At 43.0% G+C, this 16,008-nt stretch overlaps 1 protein-coding gene across 1 annotated transcript; it reads right to left on the bottom strand.

The window, feature by feature from the left end:
* Positions 1–1,171: 1,171 nt before the first annotated feature.
* On the bottom strand, positions 1,172–15,991 carry NDUFB5 (NADH:ubiquinone oxidoreductase subunit B5). Its single transcript, XM_001368107.4, has 6 exons — positions 15,669–15,991; positions 13,246–13,334; positions 11,779–11,845; positions 7,131–7,192; positions 5,273–5,379; positions 1,172–1,409 (listed from the first exon to the last, which is right to left on the bottom strand). Exons 1-6 carry the CDS (start codon positions 15,808–15,810, stop codon positions 1,289–1,291), a joined length of 588 nt encoding a protein of 195 aa, XP_001368144.1. The 5' UTR covers positions 15,811–15,991; the 3' UTR covers positions 1,172–1,288.
* Positions 15,992–16,008: the final 17 nt, after the last annotated feature.

The raw sequence follows: 16,008 nt of genomic DNA, 5'->3' as shown, positions 1-16,008 counted from the left end.
CAAGGTCACACAGTCATTAAAGAGTCTGAGGCTGTGTTTGAACTCTGGTCTCCCTGACTCCAGGTCTAACAGTCAAACCACTGCACCACCTAGCTGCCATCCAGGGGTATGTGTAAGTTGTAACAACTATAAACATAAAACAGGGAGGCGTTTTGATCAACCAAGGAGCATTTCCAAAGCACTTAGTCTGTGCTGGGGACACAAGCCCTGTCCTCAACGAGCCAACATTCTGGTAGGGAAGGCAACACGTACATACCCAGGGATGTGCAGAGGTAGCCTCAGAGGGGAGGCACTAGTGGCTGGAGAGGACCCGCCTCACTTATGAGAATTCTGACTGGGAGCCAGGATCAAGGAGAGATTCCCCATGGGCGTCCCCTGATGCTCCTGTCGGTGGCTGAAGTCCCAGATCACTGAGTTTGGCCTGATGATTCATATAAGCGTATAGATCAGGAGTGTCCACTGCAGCGTCCAGTTGGAGGGACAAGTTTGTCCACAGTAGGTATCCCTGGAGCCAAGAGGACAAATGAGCCCAGAGCCAGGGGTGGGCTACACTGCCCTCAGAGAACTGCCAAGCCCTTTTAATTACTTGTATGCTGAGGTTCGTTTTTTTCCCTCCACTAATTCATCCCGATTTATTAAGGCATTACTCTTCCGTACTCCATGTTAGAAATCACAATGGCAGTCGACATGGATGAGTTACCAGTGATGAACCCAGACGTCTGTATTCTACATGCTCAGGTACACAAGTCATTTCTGATCGTTGTATTTCCTGCCCACAACTTTCATTTATTGGGTATATTGTAGACTCTACTTCCAAATGACAGAGGAAGACCCAGCCTAATCCGAAGTTTTCAATGTTTCAGTTAAACACAACCCCCCCCCTTCTCTGTACCCCCCACCCAGAGCAGGAAGCTCCAGAAGTTGGCTTCCCCACCCTCCAAGTCTCTTCTGCTTTCACTTTCAGCTTTTTAAAAGTTTTTGTTTGTTTGTTTGTTTGGGGGGGAGACCTTGGGGCTGTGGGTAGGTCTTGGAAGGAATTCTCCAAAAATGGGGTCCTCCTATACTATCCTTTATAAGTTCCCAAACCTGGGTCTCATCTCCTTTCAATTGCCATATTCATGTCCTTCTTAAAAAGAAAGCCCTTCATGACAAAAGAAACTACACCAAGAACTAAGGACAAGACCAAAAGGAAAACGGCTGTTTTATTCAAGGAACAACAGTACAGTATGCACCTCTTCGTTTTACCCCCACTAAAGAGAGTGCACTTTAGATATGTAGAATCAATAGCTTAATAGTCAGGTGCTGCTTTTGTATCGTGATCAATAAGTGCTTTATCGACGGTTGGATAATGAAACCAGGGTCCATCCCCTCTTTCTCGCATAAGTCTGTCAGTTGCTTGAAGCTTTAACCTGTAAGAAACACAAACCTCAAGTTAGACTTTGAGCCCCAAGAGGCTCCCATTCAAATGTAAACAATTCCTTCCATTACCGAGTACAACTGTTAGCTGGTCTTACACAAATGAAAGCTAGCCGGTTCTCTCCAAGACAGCTGCACACATGCATGAACTGCAGACAACCTCGTATGTAAAATCGGAGTCACTTTTAACTTCTCTTCTCTGGTTCATTCAGGTAACCACCAACTATGTCAAACCATCTCTAACCCATTCCTTCCTCTGGCCACTAAGGCCACTAGCCATCACTTTCACTGTGAGAATGGCCGTGTCCACGGCATCACATTGGATTTCAGTCTTCCTACCCAACAATCTACATCCAATAAGGACATTCATCTTTCTCCTTAACTAGGTCACCCTAAGCCTATACTAGCTCTCTATCTGGAGCACCCAGGTTAAGACAAAATATCCTAACCATAATCTTTCTCGCCCTGGTCTTTCCTCCTTCTCCTCCCCACTCCCTCCCATCCTCTTGGCAGTAGACCTTACTTTATTTACACTTTACTGGCCCATTTTTAATCCACACTCTACAACAGTCCCCCCCCCCCCCCCCTCCTGATCAAGTGGGCTTTTTCTTGCCAAGATCGCTTCTTGTCCCTCTGACCCTAATTACTCCAGTATACTCTGACAAATTTCCCCCACAATTGTCTCCCCTGTTCTTTCTCATCTTTAAAGGCTCCCCTACAGCTGGTTCATTCCTGCTGCTGCCTACAAGCCCTGCCAGGTCTCCCTTTCATCCTACTCTAAATATCTTTCCTTTCACAGCCAAAGTCCTAGAAAAAGTCATCTACACTTGCTGCCTCTTACTCAGTTCTCAAACTCTGTAATCTGGCTCTTTTACTCCATCATCCAAGTGAAACGACTATCTCAGTCCTCTGTGTAGCACTGAACCCCGCTGATGCCTTATCTTCTTGAACACTCTTTCCTCTGGTGTCCTTCAAGATACCGCTCTCATTTGCTCTCCTACCCATAGCAGCACTCCTCCTCCATCTCTTTTGCTGGATCTTCATCCAAATCCCACTCCTCCCTTGGGGATGACCCAAGGCTCTGTCCAAGGCCCTCACCAGCTTCCCCAGGTTCAATTATCTACACAGAGGCTTATCTGAACTAAATTTCAAGACCTGGCCTGTGTCCTGAGCTCGGAGACCATCTCACCAACAACAGAAGCTGAAATAACATTTTCCACCAAAACTTACCTTCCCTTTGGTTTTCCTCTCTGTCTTCTATTCCCTCACCTATTCCCTCACCTGTCTTCTATTCGAATCCAACAGACAGTCACACCGTATCAATTCTACCTCCACAGTTCTCAGAAGTGTCCCTTCTCCCCTTACACAGGAACCATCACCTAAAAGTTCATGTCCTCATCAGTTCTCATCTGGGCTTTGGCGATATTCTGGCTTACGGTTTCCCTACTAATCCATCCATCCTCCTCCTACAACTGTCAGCAATATTGCTAAGCATAAGTCTGACCAGGTCATTATTGACCCTGGCTCAATTTACTTCAGTAATTTAAAATACCTTTCAAAAACTGGGTCCAGTGAAAACTTTCTCAGTTATCCATTACTCCTCTTCACACTTCTGATGGTCCCAACCAAGTCTGCCTTCTAGTTGTTATTCCCAAATGACAGTCCATCTCCTGCATCCATCTGCAGCCTCTGCATTGGCCATCCCCTAAGTTCCACTGCCTCTCTGGACTCCCCAGTCTCCTCTACCCAACCATGACTTCCTAACTGCAACTCTTCCTGATGGGTATTAGTCCCACCACTCCCAAAATCATCTTTCATCTCTATACGAACATATTGCCTTCCCTCATAGACTTTAAGCTCTTTGAGGGCAGGGGCTGTCATTTTTGTCTCTGAATTCCCAGTGCTAAGCACAGTGCCTGGCACATAAGCACTAAGTAAATGCTTGCTGATTAATGGAGTGATGGTTAGACTCTTCCTGTTTCACTCATAATAACAGCTCACACCTAGGTAGAATTCTAAAATCTGCCAACAACTCTATGAGGTATTTGGTGCAAGTCTCAATCTTATACAAGATAAGGAAACTGAGGCCAAAACACTCGGTGACTCATCCAGAGAATTTCCACAATGTCAAAGACAGAAGTGAAATCCAGGTCTTATGACTCCCAAGTCTAGAGCTCTTTCCACTCCCCAATGCTGGCTCTCTCCACAAAATCCCAGAACTAGAAGGCCACCTAGGCCAACTTTGGCTGAAGTACAAATACAAATCTCATTTTAAAACATCATCCAGTCTCTGTGCTGTGACAGTGCCTTCAAATGAATACCATTTTTCAGTACAGAGAGAATTGGACTTGGAATCAGGAAGACTTGGGTTCAGATCCCACTTCAGATACTTACTGTGTGACCCTGGGCAAGTCTTAGTATTCTGAGTCTCAGTTTCCACATTGGTTAAATGGGAATCATACCTCACAACTCCTCTATGAGGACTAAGTAAGATATTAAGCACTCTGAAAACCTTCAAGACTTCTAAGTCTTAGATGTTATTAGACACAGGAAGTTTTTACTAAGTGAAAATGTGCCTCCCTTTCCTCCTACTGGTTCTTGTTCTTCCTGATTTTGTCTCTCTTCTAGCTAGTGGCTCTTAAAATCTTAAAGTAAAAAGAAACAGGATGTTTGCCCCAAGTCTTTCTTCCAGACTATGAACATTCAACTGAGCACCACCAGACTCCTGGCTTTCATCTTCCTAAGTCCTGGTCCCACAGAAGTGCTCCAGGCTGAGATCTTTTAAAGTGTCCCTATGGGATTGAACCCAACATTCCAGATGGATTTTCACTGGCAAAGGCCAACATGGTTACTCCCTCCCATGTTCCAGACACCATAAAAATTCAGTAAACATTTACTGGGAATCTCAAGACAGAAAGAAAGCCATCCTTTGCCGCAAGGAGCTTATATTGTAGTACTGAGGTTCAGGATGGAATCTGAACTCTTCAACATTCACACCATGCTCGTGTCTAATATTGAACTACAAAGCATTAAAAGGAAATATAATTTGGATTGGGGGAAGGAAAGTAATACTTGTGCAGTTGATTTCACCTTCTACTACTCCCTCCAAAGAACCTCCACTCTAGCCAGATTAGTCTTCCAAATCCTTGTACAGACTCTCAGACATCTTTCAAATGGCCAAACTCCTTCCTCCCAATCTTTGCAAGAACAATAAATATCAAAGTTTATCCAATCATAAAACAGACTGGCCCTGTTCAACAGTGCGGTTCACCTCTACTCACAGGCACCTGTTCTTCATCTTAGGAGTGTTGCTAGTCTTTTTTCCTCCCCTCCTACTTACCTGCCCACCATCTGAGGTGGTGGGCCTCAGGGTCTCCTGGCCTTATTCAGAACTTCTCTAAGTCTGGAGGACTCAAGTCCCCCTCTGGCCCCTTTCCCTTGAAGTTTTGAGCAGAGATGAGTAGTAATAGTTTCACAGGACCATGTTTTAGCCCCAGGGGAGTGTCATGCATGCATGGCCTTGACGATGGTGATAGATGGGCCTGCAGATAGGGCTCTGCTTTACTATTTTCATCCTTTAATCATTCATCAGTTGTATATAAGCCAACAAACTAGAACACAATGAAGACTAGGCTCTAGAACAAGTTCTATTCCCCCATCCCCATGCCCAGTGTCTGCCACAGCCAGATCCATTTCATGACCCGCTATAGGGAAACTTCTCAGCGTGATGGTCTAGTCCTTAAAAGGCCTTCCCCTAACCCTTTATCGCCCAGCTCTGCTCCTTCTATATGTGAGCAGCATGCTGAGGCAAGGACACCCCCTGTCTGCCCCCCACCCCAGGGCCTCTGTGATTCACCTCAGGTCAGCCTTTTCAGCTTCTACTTGAAGGATGGCCATTGTTCTTTCATAATTCTTTTCAGGAGGTTCATAAACATAACGGGCAATCCACCTGGTTATAGGATGCTATGAGAGATAATAGTTTGTATTAATTTCTTAATTCCATCATCCACTCCTTCATTTCACATTTAAAATGATTATTTCTGATAAGTGAAGAATTAGCGAAGACAAGAAATTTTAGTTAAAGGATTAATACTAAATCTTACTTCTTTTCTCTGATATAATTCATTTTGACCAAGAAAATAACCATTTGATTCTTTTAGGTATGAGGCCCTATGATAAATGTAAAATTTTTTAAAATTATAATCTTAAATTTTTGCAAATTAAAATTCTGCTGCCCTTCCCAATTCCACCTGAATATTTATATAAAACAGCACAACAATTATCCTTAGGGGTTTAAAAACTTCAGCTTGCAAATCTAGGGACAAATGATATCTTCTATTTTTCAAATGAGATCATTTCCCCAAATACCTCTCTTCTATTCCTCCCCAAAAGACCGTCTCCAAAAAACAAACAAACAAACAAACAAACAAAAAAAAAAACAGAAGAGAAAAGGCAGTTCAGGAAAGGGACCCCACAAGTCCTTAAGGGTCCATAGAGTTTTCACAAGCTCCATAGTGCCCTAGCTTTTCTGCAAAGAAAGGGGCACCAAGTGCAAGTGCACTCTCCTGGGGCCACCTTTAGTCATATTTTAGCCTTATGGACAGAGTTCCAGGTGACAGGTTTGCTGTTGGTTCTCTCCCACCTGTTGCATCTGTGACGTATAGTTTTCCCACCTCTGTTTCCTTCATTTTTCATTAGTTCATAGCTCATAGAATTCCCCCTACACCACTCTGTATTCTTCATAGCTAACATTTCTTAAAGCATAGTAATATTCTATCTCCTTCAGGAACCCCAATCTGGCAGTTTAGCCAGCCTCAGTCAAGGGCCACTGCTATGACTACTTTACAACAAGTTTTTCCTATGTTGAGCCAGCATTCAGTGAATAAGTACTTTGATGTTATACCTTAACCTCCATCTAGTCATCTGAAGATAATGGGACTTTGATATCATGTTATTAATTCCTGTGCTTCTGAAATGGGAACAACACATTCTGTCCTTTATAGTAATTTTTTAAAGTGTCACTGAAATAGCAAAAACTACACATTGGAACAAATAACAGTAGGTTAACTATGAATAGAAACATCTACACTTAAATATTTTAGAGTCTACTTAATAAACAAGAACAAAACTAAGAACACTGTTTACAGTGACATCTTAGTAATTTCATCAATATGTAAATGAAAATTCAGTTCAAATCAATATTTATTAAGTATTACAGAGAAGTTCTTGGCACAGAATAAGTATGTGTGTGTGCGGGTCTGTCTGTCTATCTATCATCAGCCTACCTACCTATCGAGCATGTTCAAAGCATAATGCTAGGTGCTATGTGTATTGGCTCCAAGGCAGAAGAGTGGTAAGGGATAGGCAATGGGGGGTCAAGTGACTTGTCCAGGGTCACACAGCTAGGAAGTATCTGAGGCCAGATTTGAACCTAGGACCTCCCATCTCTAGGTGTGGCTCTCAATCCACTGAGCTACCCAGCTGCCCCCGTGTATTCTTTTTAATGACAGTTCTTAACCTGGGGTCAATGAGCTTGGATAAAAAGTTTATTTTGAATATTACAGGCCAGAGGGACAGACAGAGAGACAGACCTGTGCCTGGGAAGGCTCTTGCCAGCTAGAGTGAGGAACAAATAAAATATCCCCACAATCTCACTGCTCCAAGAGCAGCAGCGAGATAACTACATCCCATAAGGTTCAGTGTTCCGTACCAACCTTGTAGTACTCCCAGTGCTCTGGAACGTAGCCGTCTGGGATTTCTGCTAATTCAGCTTCGCCTAAGAGGAAACAATGGAGATTTTTAACACAATCACCAGAAATTCATGATTATTTCCTCATGACTCTAGTAAGAACCAACTTGCTGCAGAGACTCTTTGGAGTTCAAAGGTGACAAAGCACCCTGCGCAGAATTCTGCACAGATGTGTACTATTTACTGAAGTGTCAGCTATGGGGGAGCAGAATAGTATAACCAGTCATGGTTCCTTTCCCCAGGTGACAACTCCATGACCTCATCATTGTGAGGTCTCCCTTTGCATCCTATACCACATTTTTCTATTTCCTTCCCTAAATCTTCCACAGGGGACCTCCCCCAGGTACGGCAGGTCATCCTCGGCACCTCTTAAATATCCCATTGACACCAGGGCAGCATCCACTCTGGCTGTGTCACTAGTCTACCTCTATATCCAGTAGGTGTCCTTGGGGGTACCTTATATGTCATTTCTGGTTCACAAGTCATTGATGGAGACATCTCAGAATCACAAACCATCAGATCCTAGACTTTGGGCTGGAAGGATCCTTAGAGATCAGACAAAACCTCCCCTTGCACCCCATTTTGGAGATGAGGAAAAAGGTTCAGAGAGATGCAATGATTTGTCAATGGTCACCTAGCTACTAAGTGGTCAGGATCCAAACCGAGGCCTTCAACATTCCCCCTTCTCCACTGTGCCCTTTGACCTACATACATGTTTCCTTGTAGCCTTGTCCTTGGCTAACGCTGTGGCTGACCTGCAGTTCTACTGCTTCTCAGACTTACCACACCAGCAGGAGGGCTTTGATTCTGCTTTGCCTGCTCAGCAGCATCCCTTCTCTCCCTTCTCCATTTCACACCTTTCACGTAGCATTAACAAGCCCAGGGGATCTGACCTCAGAAACCCTTTTGTGCCCATCCTCCTCTTCCCTCTGGGCATCATCCCCCACATGGACATGAACAATATGGTCTTCTGACAGGTTTTCCTTCTTGCCTGCACCTTGTGTTCCCATCAATCAATCTGCACTAATGGCATCACATTTATCTTTCTGGTATAGAGAACTGTTCACATGACTCCTCTACTCAAACTTTTCAAAAGCCCTTCTAGTGGACTGAATGAAGCTGAAACTCCTTAGCCTGGTGCTTAGCCCTCAGATATCTGGGGTCACACCTCTGTTGCAACCTCTCCTCCTCTTCACAAACTTTAGAGAATCTTCAGACCCGTCCTAAGAATTCTGCCTCTCTGACATGTTCTTACAAATGCCTGCAGTGTGCCTGGCTCTTCCCTACCTGCAGAATTACTGCTCTTTACCTGCTCCTTCATGACTTCCCTGATAGTGACCTTAGGCAAACAATAACTTCTGAATAACTTTTATCAGTGTATGTTTCCCCTCCCTTTATAGAACGTAAACTCCATGAGGGCAAAGAATGTGCCTTATTTAACTTCATCTGCTCTAGGATTTGGCACTGAGGCCTATACATATCAAGAATGGAATGCCTAAACAACTGATTATAAGAGTACTTCTGGGGGCAACTGGGTAGCACAGTGAATATATAGTGCCAGGCCTGGAGTCAGGAGCACCTGGATTCAAATCTGAACTGTCTAGATGTGTCACCCTGGGCAAGTCACTTAACCCTGATCACCTAGCCTTTGCTGCTCTTCTGTCTTAGAAGTGATATAAAGACATAAAAAAAAAAGAATAAGAGTTCTTCAGTGGGTGTGTGAGTTATTCCATCACAACCACCCAGTCAAAGCATGTTTGTTTTCCAAGTCTACAAAAACCTGACAACCCATGAGTTCGTTTATAATTGTGGGATTGCTTGTCCCCCAAATGGCAGATGGCTGTCCTGGAAATGGAAGGGCGAACAGTGCCTAAAACTCTCTAATGGGCACATCTAGCCTTGAAATGTAAAATTAGAATATTTTGAGCGCGGCAAGGCTTAGAGAATCAGAATTAAGAAGGCCCTGGGTTCAGGGCCTCCTGGCACATATTGGCTGTGTGACCTTGCAAACTTGCTCTGGGAGAGAGTACATGATCACAGGCAACTCTATGAGTTTATGATTTGGAGGAAAGCTGCAGATATACACTGGTAGAGAAGTTTCCTCTACCAATAACACCACAGACCAAAGAGGGTGAGGGGTAGGGAGAACACTACAGGGAGAGATTCACTACATTTAGATGATAAATTCCTGCCCTGGAGGAGTCTTCTATCTTCTATTATCCAGCACTCACGTCCCTGCAGTGCTTTAAGCTTTTGAAAGAGTTTTCCTCAAAACATGCCTGTGAGATAGGAAGTATAAACATTAACTCCATTTTAAAATAGAGAAATCGAGGTTCATAAAAATGAAATGACTAGCAGGGTCACTATCTGCCAGAGCAGGATTTGAACCTGGTTTTTGAACCCTAATTTGGATCCTCTTCCACAATACATGTTGCAAAAGGTATTCTATGATAAGATCATAGGATGATAGATATTTTGTTGCTGTTAAGACATTTTTCAGTCATGTCTATCTCTTCCTGACCCCACTGGGGGTATCTATAAACATGAGATCTGTTGAAGTCTACTCATTCTGCTTACTGAGGCCTGGAAGTGAGGAGGCTGCAGTGGGTCTGTAAACCTCAAAATTCCTTAGACTTAAAAATGTTGGAAATTTCACCATTGGGATATTTCATACTTGGAAAATTTCTTACTGATAGTCTATTGGAATGGGAACCCCATTGGCATGGGAGGTTCCTTCTCTTCCCTTCTTCAGATTACTTTAGGACAGAAACCTTTTGCTGAACAATGGAAAGGACTTTGACCTATGCTTAAGCATAGAACAGGAATTTCTTTGAGTCTTGATTGATTTTAGAATTTATACAATGGAGATACTTGGAATAAATCTCCACCCTATTCAGTCCTAATAGGATTGAGTAAGGGCTGCAGCCTAGATCAAAGATTTAATCATTTGAAAATATGACCTTCAACAGACATGTGCAAAAGCCAGAAACCTCTGGGCGGTCCTGGGTTAAGCTAGAGCCTCCATTGGCACAGGGAAATTGATGAACAGTGATTGGTAGATGGGAGAACTGAGAGGAGGAACTTGGATGGTTTCCTAAAAGATAGGAGGGTCTGGAGACTTGAGGAGGTTGGAGGAGTTTGGTCGGGGGATTGCGGTGGACTGGGAGAAGCTTGCGCTGAAGGAAGCTGAAGGTGGGGGCCTCTGAGACTGTTTCTCCATTTTGGTCACGTGAGTGATAGGGACTGATCTCTTTCCTTTGCCCCAGCTATCTAAGGGCTTGGGCCTTTTGGCCCAGCCTAAACAGAAGGGGTATTTAAGCCCTATTCCCTTCTCTCCCTTTTTCTCTCTCTCTATCTCTAATTCCTTTCTTGCTCCTATTGTAATTAAACTCCAAAAAAGGCTGACGGCTGACTTGAGTTTTTCATTTAGGAATACATAGCTGAATTCCTTGGCGACCTTAAATTAATATATATCAGTCTTTTAAAGTGATTCCCTTGTCACAGGTCCTCAGGTCCTTTGTCTTAAACATGAAGTTACTTACGAGCTCATGGCCATCTAGCAGCAGCAGCATCGAGCCCTTGGGCTCCAAGGACAGGACCAATAAATTTCCAGAATCAGCTCTGGAGCCAGTGACTCTTGTACTCTCCACATAGCTCCCTCCCCAATCTCTGCCCCTTTTCTTCCTCCTTCTTCCCCTCTCCATTTACAATGCTTAAAGATTCCAAAGCAAACACCTGGGACATTACAGACACTACACTTTGTTTTCCTACCCAGCATGGCCTACGTGAAATGAGGAAAACTGGACAAACTATATTGACACATTCCAGAAACAGGACCTTTCAGCTTGGCTATTTCAAACCACAATGCTATGGAGAGGGCTGCCTCCATAGTGAGCTTATGCGACAGAGTAGACAGCTGGCCAGTAAGCTGGTGGACCCCGAACTGGAGATGCAAACCTGAAGACCCACCCTCCTCACTTCCAGGCCTCAGTAGGCAAAATTCAATAGCCTTCAACAGATCTCATGATGTTTACAGATATAGAAGTTTGGTGAGTATACTATCTTTTCCTCTCTAGCAAAGGTTCTAAATTACCACTAAACTGTTCATTTAAGAAAAAATGGGGGGGTGGGGGGGAGCAACAAGGTGGCCCAGTAGATTGAGAGTCAGGCCTAGAGACAGGAGGTCCTGGGTTCAAATCTGACCTCAGATACTTCCCAGCTATGTGACCCTGGGCAGGTCACTTAATTCCTATTGCCTAGCCTTTACCACTTTTCTATCTTGGAACCAATAATTAGTATTGATTCTAAGCCAGAAAGCAAAAGCCTTAAAAAAAAAAAGAAAGAAAGAAAAAATTATAGATCTGGCTAAGGGGGAAAAGTGCCATAAAAGTAAAAAGTGAATTAAGAAGCTAAATCATTTATTCACCCAAAGTCACAACCCAAATAGAAAATGGCAGAGCTAGGATTCAAACCCAAGTCTTGACTTTAAACCACCTCTGCCTTTACATTATCAGAGGTGACTGAAAGTTGGTTGTTTACATCCAATTCCCAAATATAAGCTCAAAGACCTTTTATATTGTGACAGTCATATATACATATTTTTATAAGCTTACCAATGAATATATTCACAAAGGTTATGCCAACTGCTACTGGAATCCCAGTCAACAATAAATAAAATCTCTGCAAGATAAATGAAGAAAATAAAATGCATTATCCAGTGGCTTTCTAAGTCATACCTAAAAGTATATTTATTATCGGATTCTTTTTCATATAGCTTCACCAGATTCTCTTCCATTCTAACCTTCTCCCCCACAAAAATCAACAACAACTAATTAATGAGTTTTCTGGTACACCAGCTTTAAGGTGATCTGTAGTTCCAACAGCAGAAAAAAGCAAGGCTCAAGGAAAGCTGGCAGTACAAGGGAAGCAGGGACAAAGCAAGGTATGCTTCAAGGCTGATCAAATCCAAAAACTGAATAATTTTTATCCTCTTTCCTCCTCATGTTTTCAAACTACTAACAGTGTCTGGCTGCTGAAGATGCTAATATTCTTGGTACATACATTATTTTTATCCCCACTAATATCTTTTGTACAAGAACATGTAAACATGTTCATTTTTGGTACATCTGATACCAAAATTTGGTACTTTCATTTTTGGTACAAAAATTGTGCAAGAGAGGACTAAGCAAACTTGTGTTTGATCCCAAATGCCAATGCTGCAGTAGATACTTTCAGAAGTTGCTGGAGGCAGGGCAGTTGGGTAGCTCAGTGGATTGAGAGCGAGACCTAGAGATGGGAGGTCCTGGGTTCAAATATGACCTCAGACACTTCCCAGCTGTGTGACCCTGGGCAAGTCACTTAACCCCCATTGCCTAATCCTTTCTGCTCTTCTGCCTTAGAAAAATACACAGTATTGATAATGGTTAAAAAAATAAATAAATAAATGTAATCTTTCATTTTGATTAGCAAAGAATTCACAATTATATAATGATTATATGCAAGTTTCTTGACAATAATATTATAGTAAGTGGTACATCATTACCCTCATTCTACAAATGAGAAAATTGAAATTATCAGAGCAAATTTGCTCAAGGTTATACTGACAGTCAGTTGAGTAACTATGGCTCCAATCCTGTTCTTTTACTTCCAATCCTTTACACTGGACCATGCTCAAATGGAATGCCTGTTCTGCTTTTTGTTATTATCATTACTGATATAATTCACTTCTCATAACATATGTGTTCTTGAAAAATGAATAAATATCTGTTAATAGCATCCTGCTGTAGATGCATCAGGGGAATTGAATAAGTAATCATTCAATGAGTTATTCTGTTGGGTACGAATATAAAATTTCATTTTATATTATTTCATATTGAAGGTTCCAAAGGAGACATTTTAAAAGCATATGGTAACAATTATTGAATCATCAGGGTCTCTGTACAGTGCTTCTAGATTGTCTAAGGCAAGAAAATATAAAAAACACCCTACATTCTAAGAGAAACAAAGCATATTTCTATTTAAACTAGGCATTAAGTTTAAATAATCACGTGAAAAAACCAAAGTAGCTGAAATAAACTTACCAACAACTTCAAAAATCTCTTGTCATAAAATTCAGAAGCTTTAATGAGAAACATTCTCTTTCCATGGCCTCCACTATGTCGGACTGGGGCTGGAAATAAGAAAGCAAGCAATTAGTAGTAATTAAATGTGTCAGAGAATAGAGAAGGCCTGCTGGAAACATGAATCAGAATCATCAAAATCAAGTCCAGGCTTGGAAGTCTACTCTATAACCCTGGGCCAAAAAGAGTTAGGCTAGTCAACTAACCCCTTAGTAGAACATGAACCTGTTACCGCACCCTGTGGGCACTTTGGGCTTTGAACCAGTCTTAAAGGAATATTTTCTCCTTTTTGCATGTGGAAGGCAATGGAGGGAATGGACCCATTTTCTGTTCCACTTTGAGGCTGGTCCTGTGGTAGCCAGCCCATTACCAGGACTGACTAGCCTCTGCCCTGCTTTGACAAGCCTCTTGGACTCTTGCTTCTTAACCTCTACCCCCCACCTCAGGACCATTCTCCTCTCCTTCCTTTGCTCCAAGAAAAGAGGAATCAAAGTCTATTTTCACTGGATCTACCTATTGCCAAGTTCTACTGATGTTAGTGATCAGGGTGTCCTTTCTAAACCACAAATATGAGGAGGGGAAGGAAAGAACATGAATCATGTAACCATGAAAAAATGTTCTAAATTAATTAAATTTTTAAAAATTAAAAAAAAAAAGAGAGAGAGAGACCTGGGTTCTAGGCCCTGATCCCTTAGAGAAACTAGCAAAAGAGTGAAGACAAAGTAATAAAGAGGAAAGAAAACTTGCCCCAGCTCTGCCACTATCTTACTACATATATTGATAACAAATCAACTTGAGTCTCCTCACTTTTGAAATGAGATCCATATGGACTTGATGTCCTATGAGGTTCCTTCTATCCCTAACACTAACAGGTGGCATCTGGATTGGTACAGCAGTCTATTTGGACATGGGGCCAGGAAGACCTGAGTTCAGTTCTTGGTTCAGACAAATACTAGTGCGACCTTGACCAAGTCACTCATTTCTCTGCCCCAGTTTCACCTGTAAAAATGAGAATAACAATAGCACTTACTTCACACTGGGTTGTTGAGGCTCAATCAAATGAGATAACACATAGCACTTTAAAAACTTTAAAACTAACAATAGCATTCATGTAGAGCTTTAAGGTTTGCAAAGCCTTTTATATGCTAAACAAATACTAACTTCTACCTATTATAATTAACTCCTGGGATTCAATATAGCCAGGTAAAAAGTTTTGGGGTAGGAAGGGATCTCTAAAGTTATCAAATCCAACTCCCTAATTTTATAGATGTAATATAGAGGCAATAATTTGCCTAAGACCACAGGTATAAGTGGTGGGGTCTGGATTTGAGCTGAGGCTCAAATATAACTTTATAGCCAGTGCTATGTCACATACTTGTTTTTTAAAATATATACATATACACAAGTATTTTATATTTACATTTTAAATATATTGTGCATGTTAAATAATGATATGTTTTTAAAATAATATTTTATTCTTTCTCCCATGTAAGTGTCATTTGTATTGATACAGTATGCAACATATGTGAGGATTTGGGAAAATAAAAACAAAACAGAAAAATCATCTCTGATCTCAAGGAGTTTATGTTTTACTGAGAGACACCACCTGAGTCCTATCTATGCTAAGAATCCCCTGCAGACTAGAGGCTAGCTGTCACCTCTGCCCCCTCTGATTCAGGAAAGCTGTGACAGTCAGTGCCCCACAATGGATAGCTTGGTGGAAGCTTAGGCTTCCAAACAAAGAGATTCAGACAAAGCCTAAGGGTTGATTCTCCCCTAAGAGGTAGAACAGCCCTGGAGACTTGTGACCAACTCTGGGCACCACGTTTTAGGAGAATTCAGATGGGAAAACACCCAAGATGATGGGGGGTGGAAATAGACATTGTAAGCTCATGGCATTTGGGCTGAAAGGGGACTTAAAGCAAGGGGGGGCGGGGGGGGGGGGAGAAGGATTTTCAAGGCTATCAACTCTCATTTTACAACTAGGGAAGACGAGGCCCATGGAGAGGCAGCGACTTAGAGACATCTAGATGGCGCTGTGGATGCCCGAGTTCAAATCCTGCCTCTCCATTGTGTAACCTTGGACAAGTCACTTAACTGTTGCCTGCCTCAGTTTCCTCACCCATAAAACGGATATAAGGTCAACTTCTGCCTCTCTGGGATGTGATGAGATAATATTTGTAAGCGCTTTGCAAAGTTTATAGCGCAATCAAAAACTAGCTATCTCCTGTCATTAGTTAGAGCCCAGGGGGCTCCTATAAGGAGCCTCCTCGCCCCCCTCTTTACCCCGCGCTCCTTCCTCCTTCCCTCCCTCTCTGGCTATCCAGGTTCCACCAAGGTCACCGTGGGGCCTTCGCACCCTTCGCGCGCTGCCCAGCACCTACCCACGGCGCCCGTGCCCGGGATGCCCCGGGTCAGCAAGCCGCCGAGGCGCAGTTGCGGCCCGAGCCCTCGGCTGGTCAGAGCCAGACTGGCTCGCGTCACCGCTGAGGCCGAAGCCCGAAGCAAGAGGCTCATCGCGGCCATGAACACTCCCGGCTTTCAGGACGCTAAATCCAAGCGCAGCTACGGAGGTCGAGACAGCTCCTCCAACCAATGAGAGGGCGAGTTGGCGCGTCGGACCAATGAGAGGCTCCGGCTGGTAGCGGCCATGGCAAGGCCGGGCAAACGGCCTCACCCGGGATACGGGCGCCGAGAGAGTTTCTGACCAGTAAAAGGCTGTAG

The sequence above is a fragment of the Monodelphis domestica genome, chromosome 8, assembly GCF_027887165.1.
Source record: "Monodelphis domestica isolate mMonDom1 chromosome 8, mMonDom1.pri, whole genome shotgun sequence".
Taxonomy (NCBI): domain Eukaryota; kingdom Metazoa; phylum Chordata; class Mammalia; order Didelphimorphia; family Didelphidae; genus Monodelphis; species Monodelphis domestica.
Note: the sequence above shows the minus strand (reverse complement) of the source record. Positions and strands in the feature narration are given on the sequence as shown.

Coding starts and splice junctions, on each gene's coding strand:
- NDUFB5 (XM_001368107.4), bottom strand. CDS start 15,810: ATGGCCGCGATGAGCCTCTTGCTTCGGGCTTCGGCCTCAGCGGTGACG. Junction 13,335..15,668: donor CCCGGGCACGGGCGCCGTGG/GTAGGTGCTGGG, acceptor TCTTATTTCCAG/CCCCAGTCCGACATAGTGGA. Junction 11,846..13,245: donor AGAGATTTTTGAAGTTGTTG/GTAAGTTTATTT, acceptor TTTATCTTGCAG/AGATTTTATTTATTGTTGAC.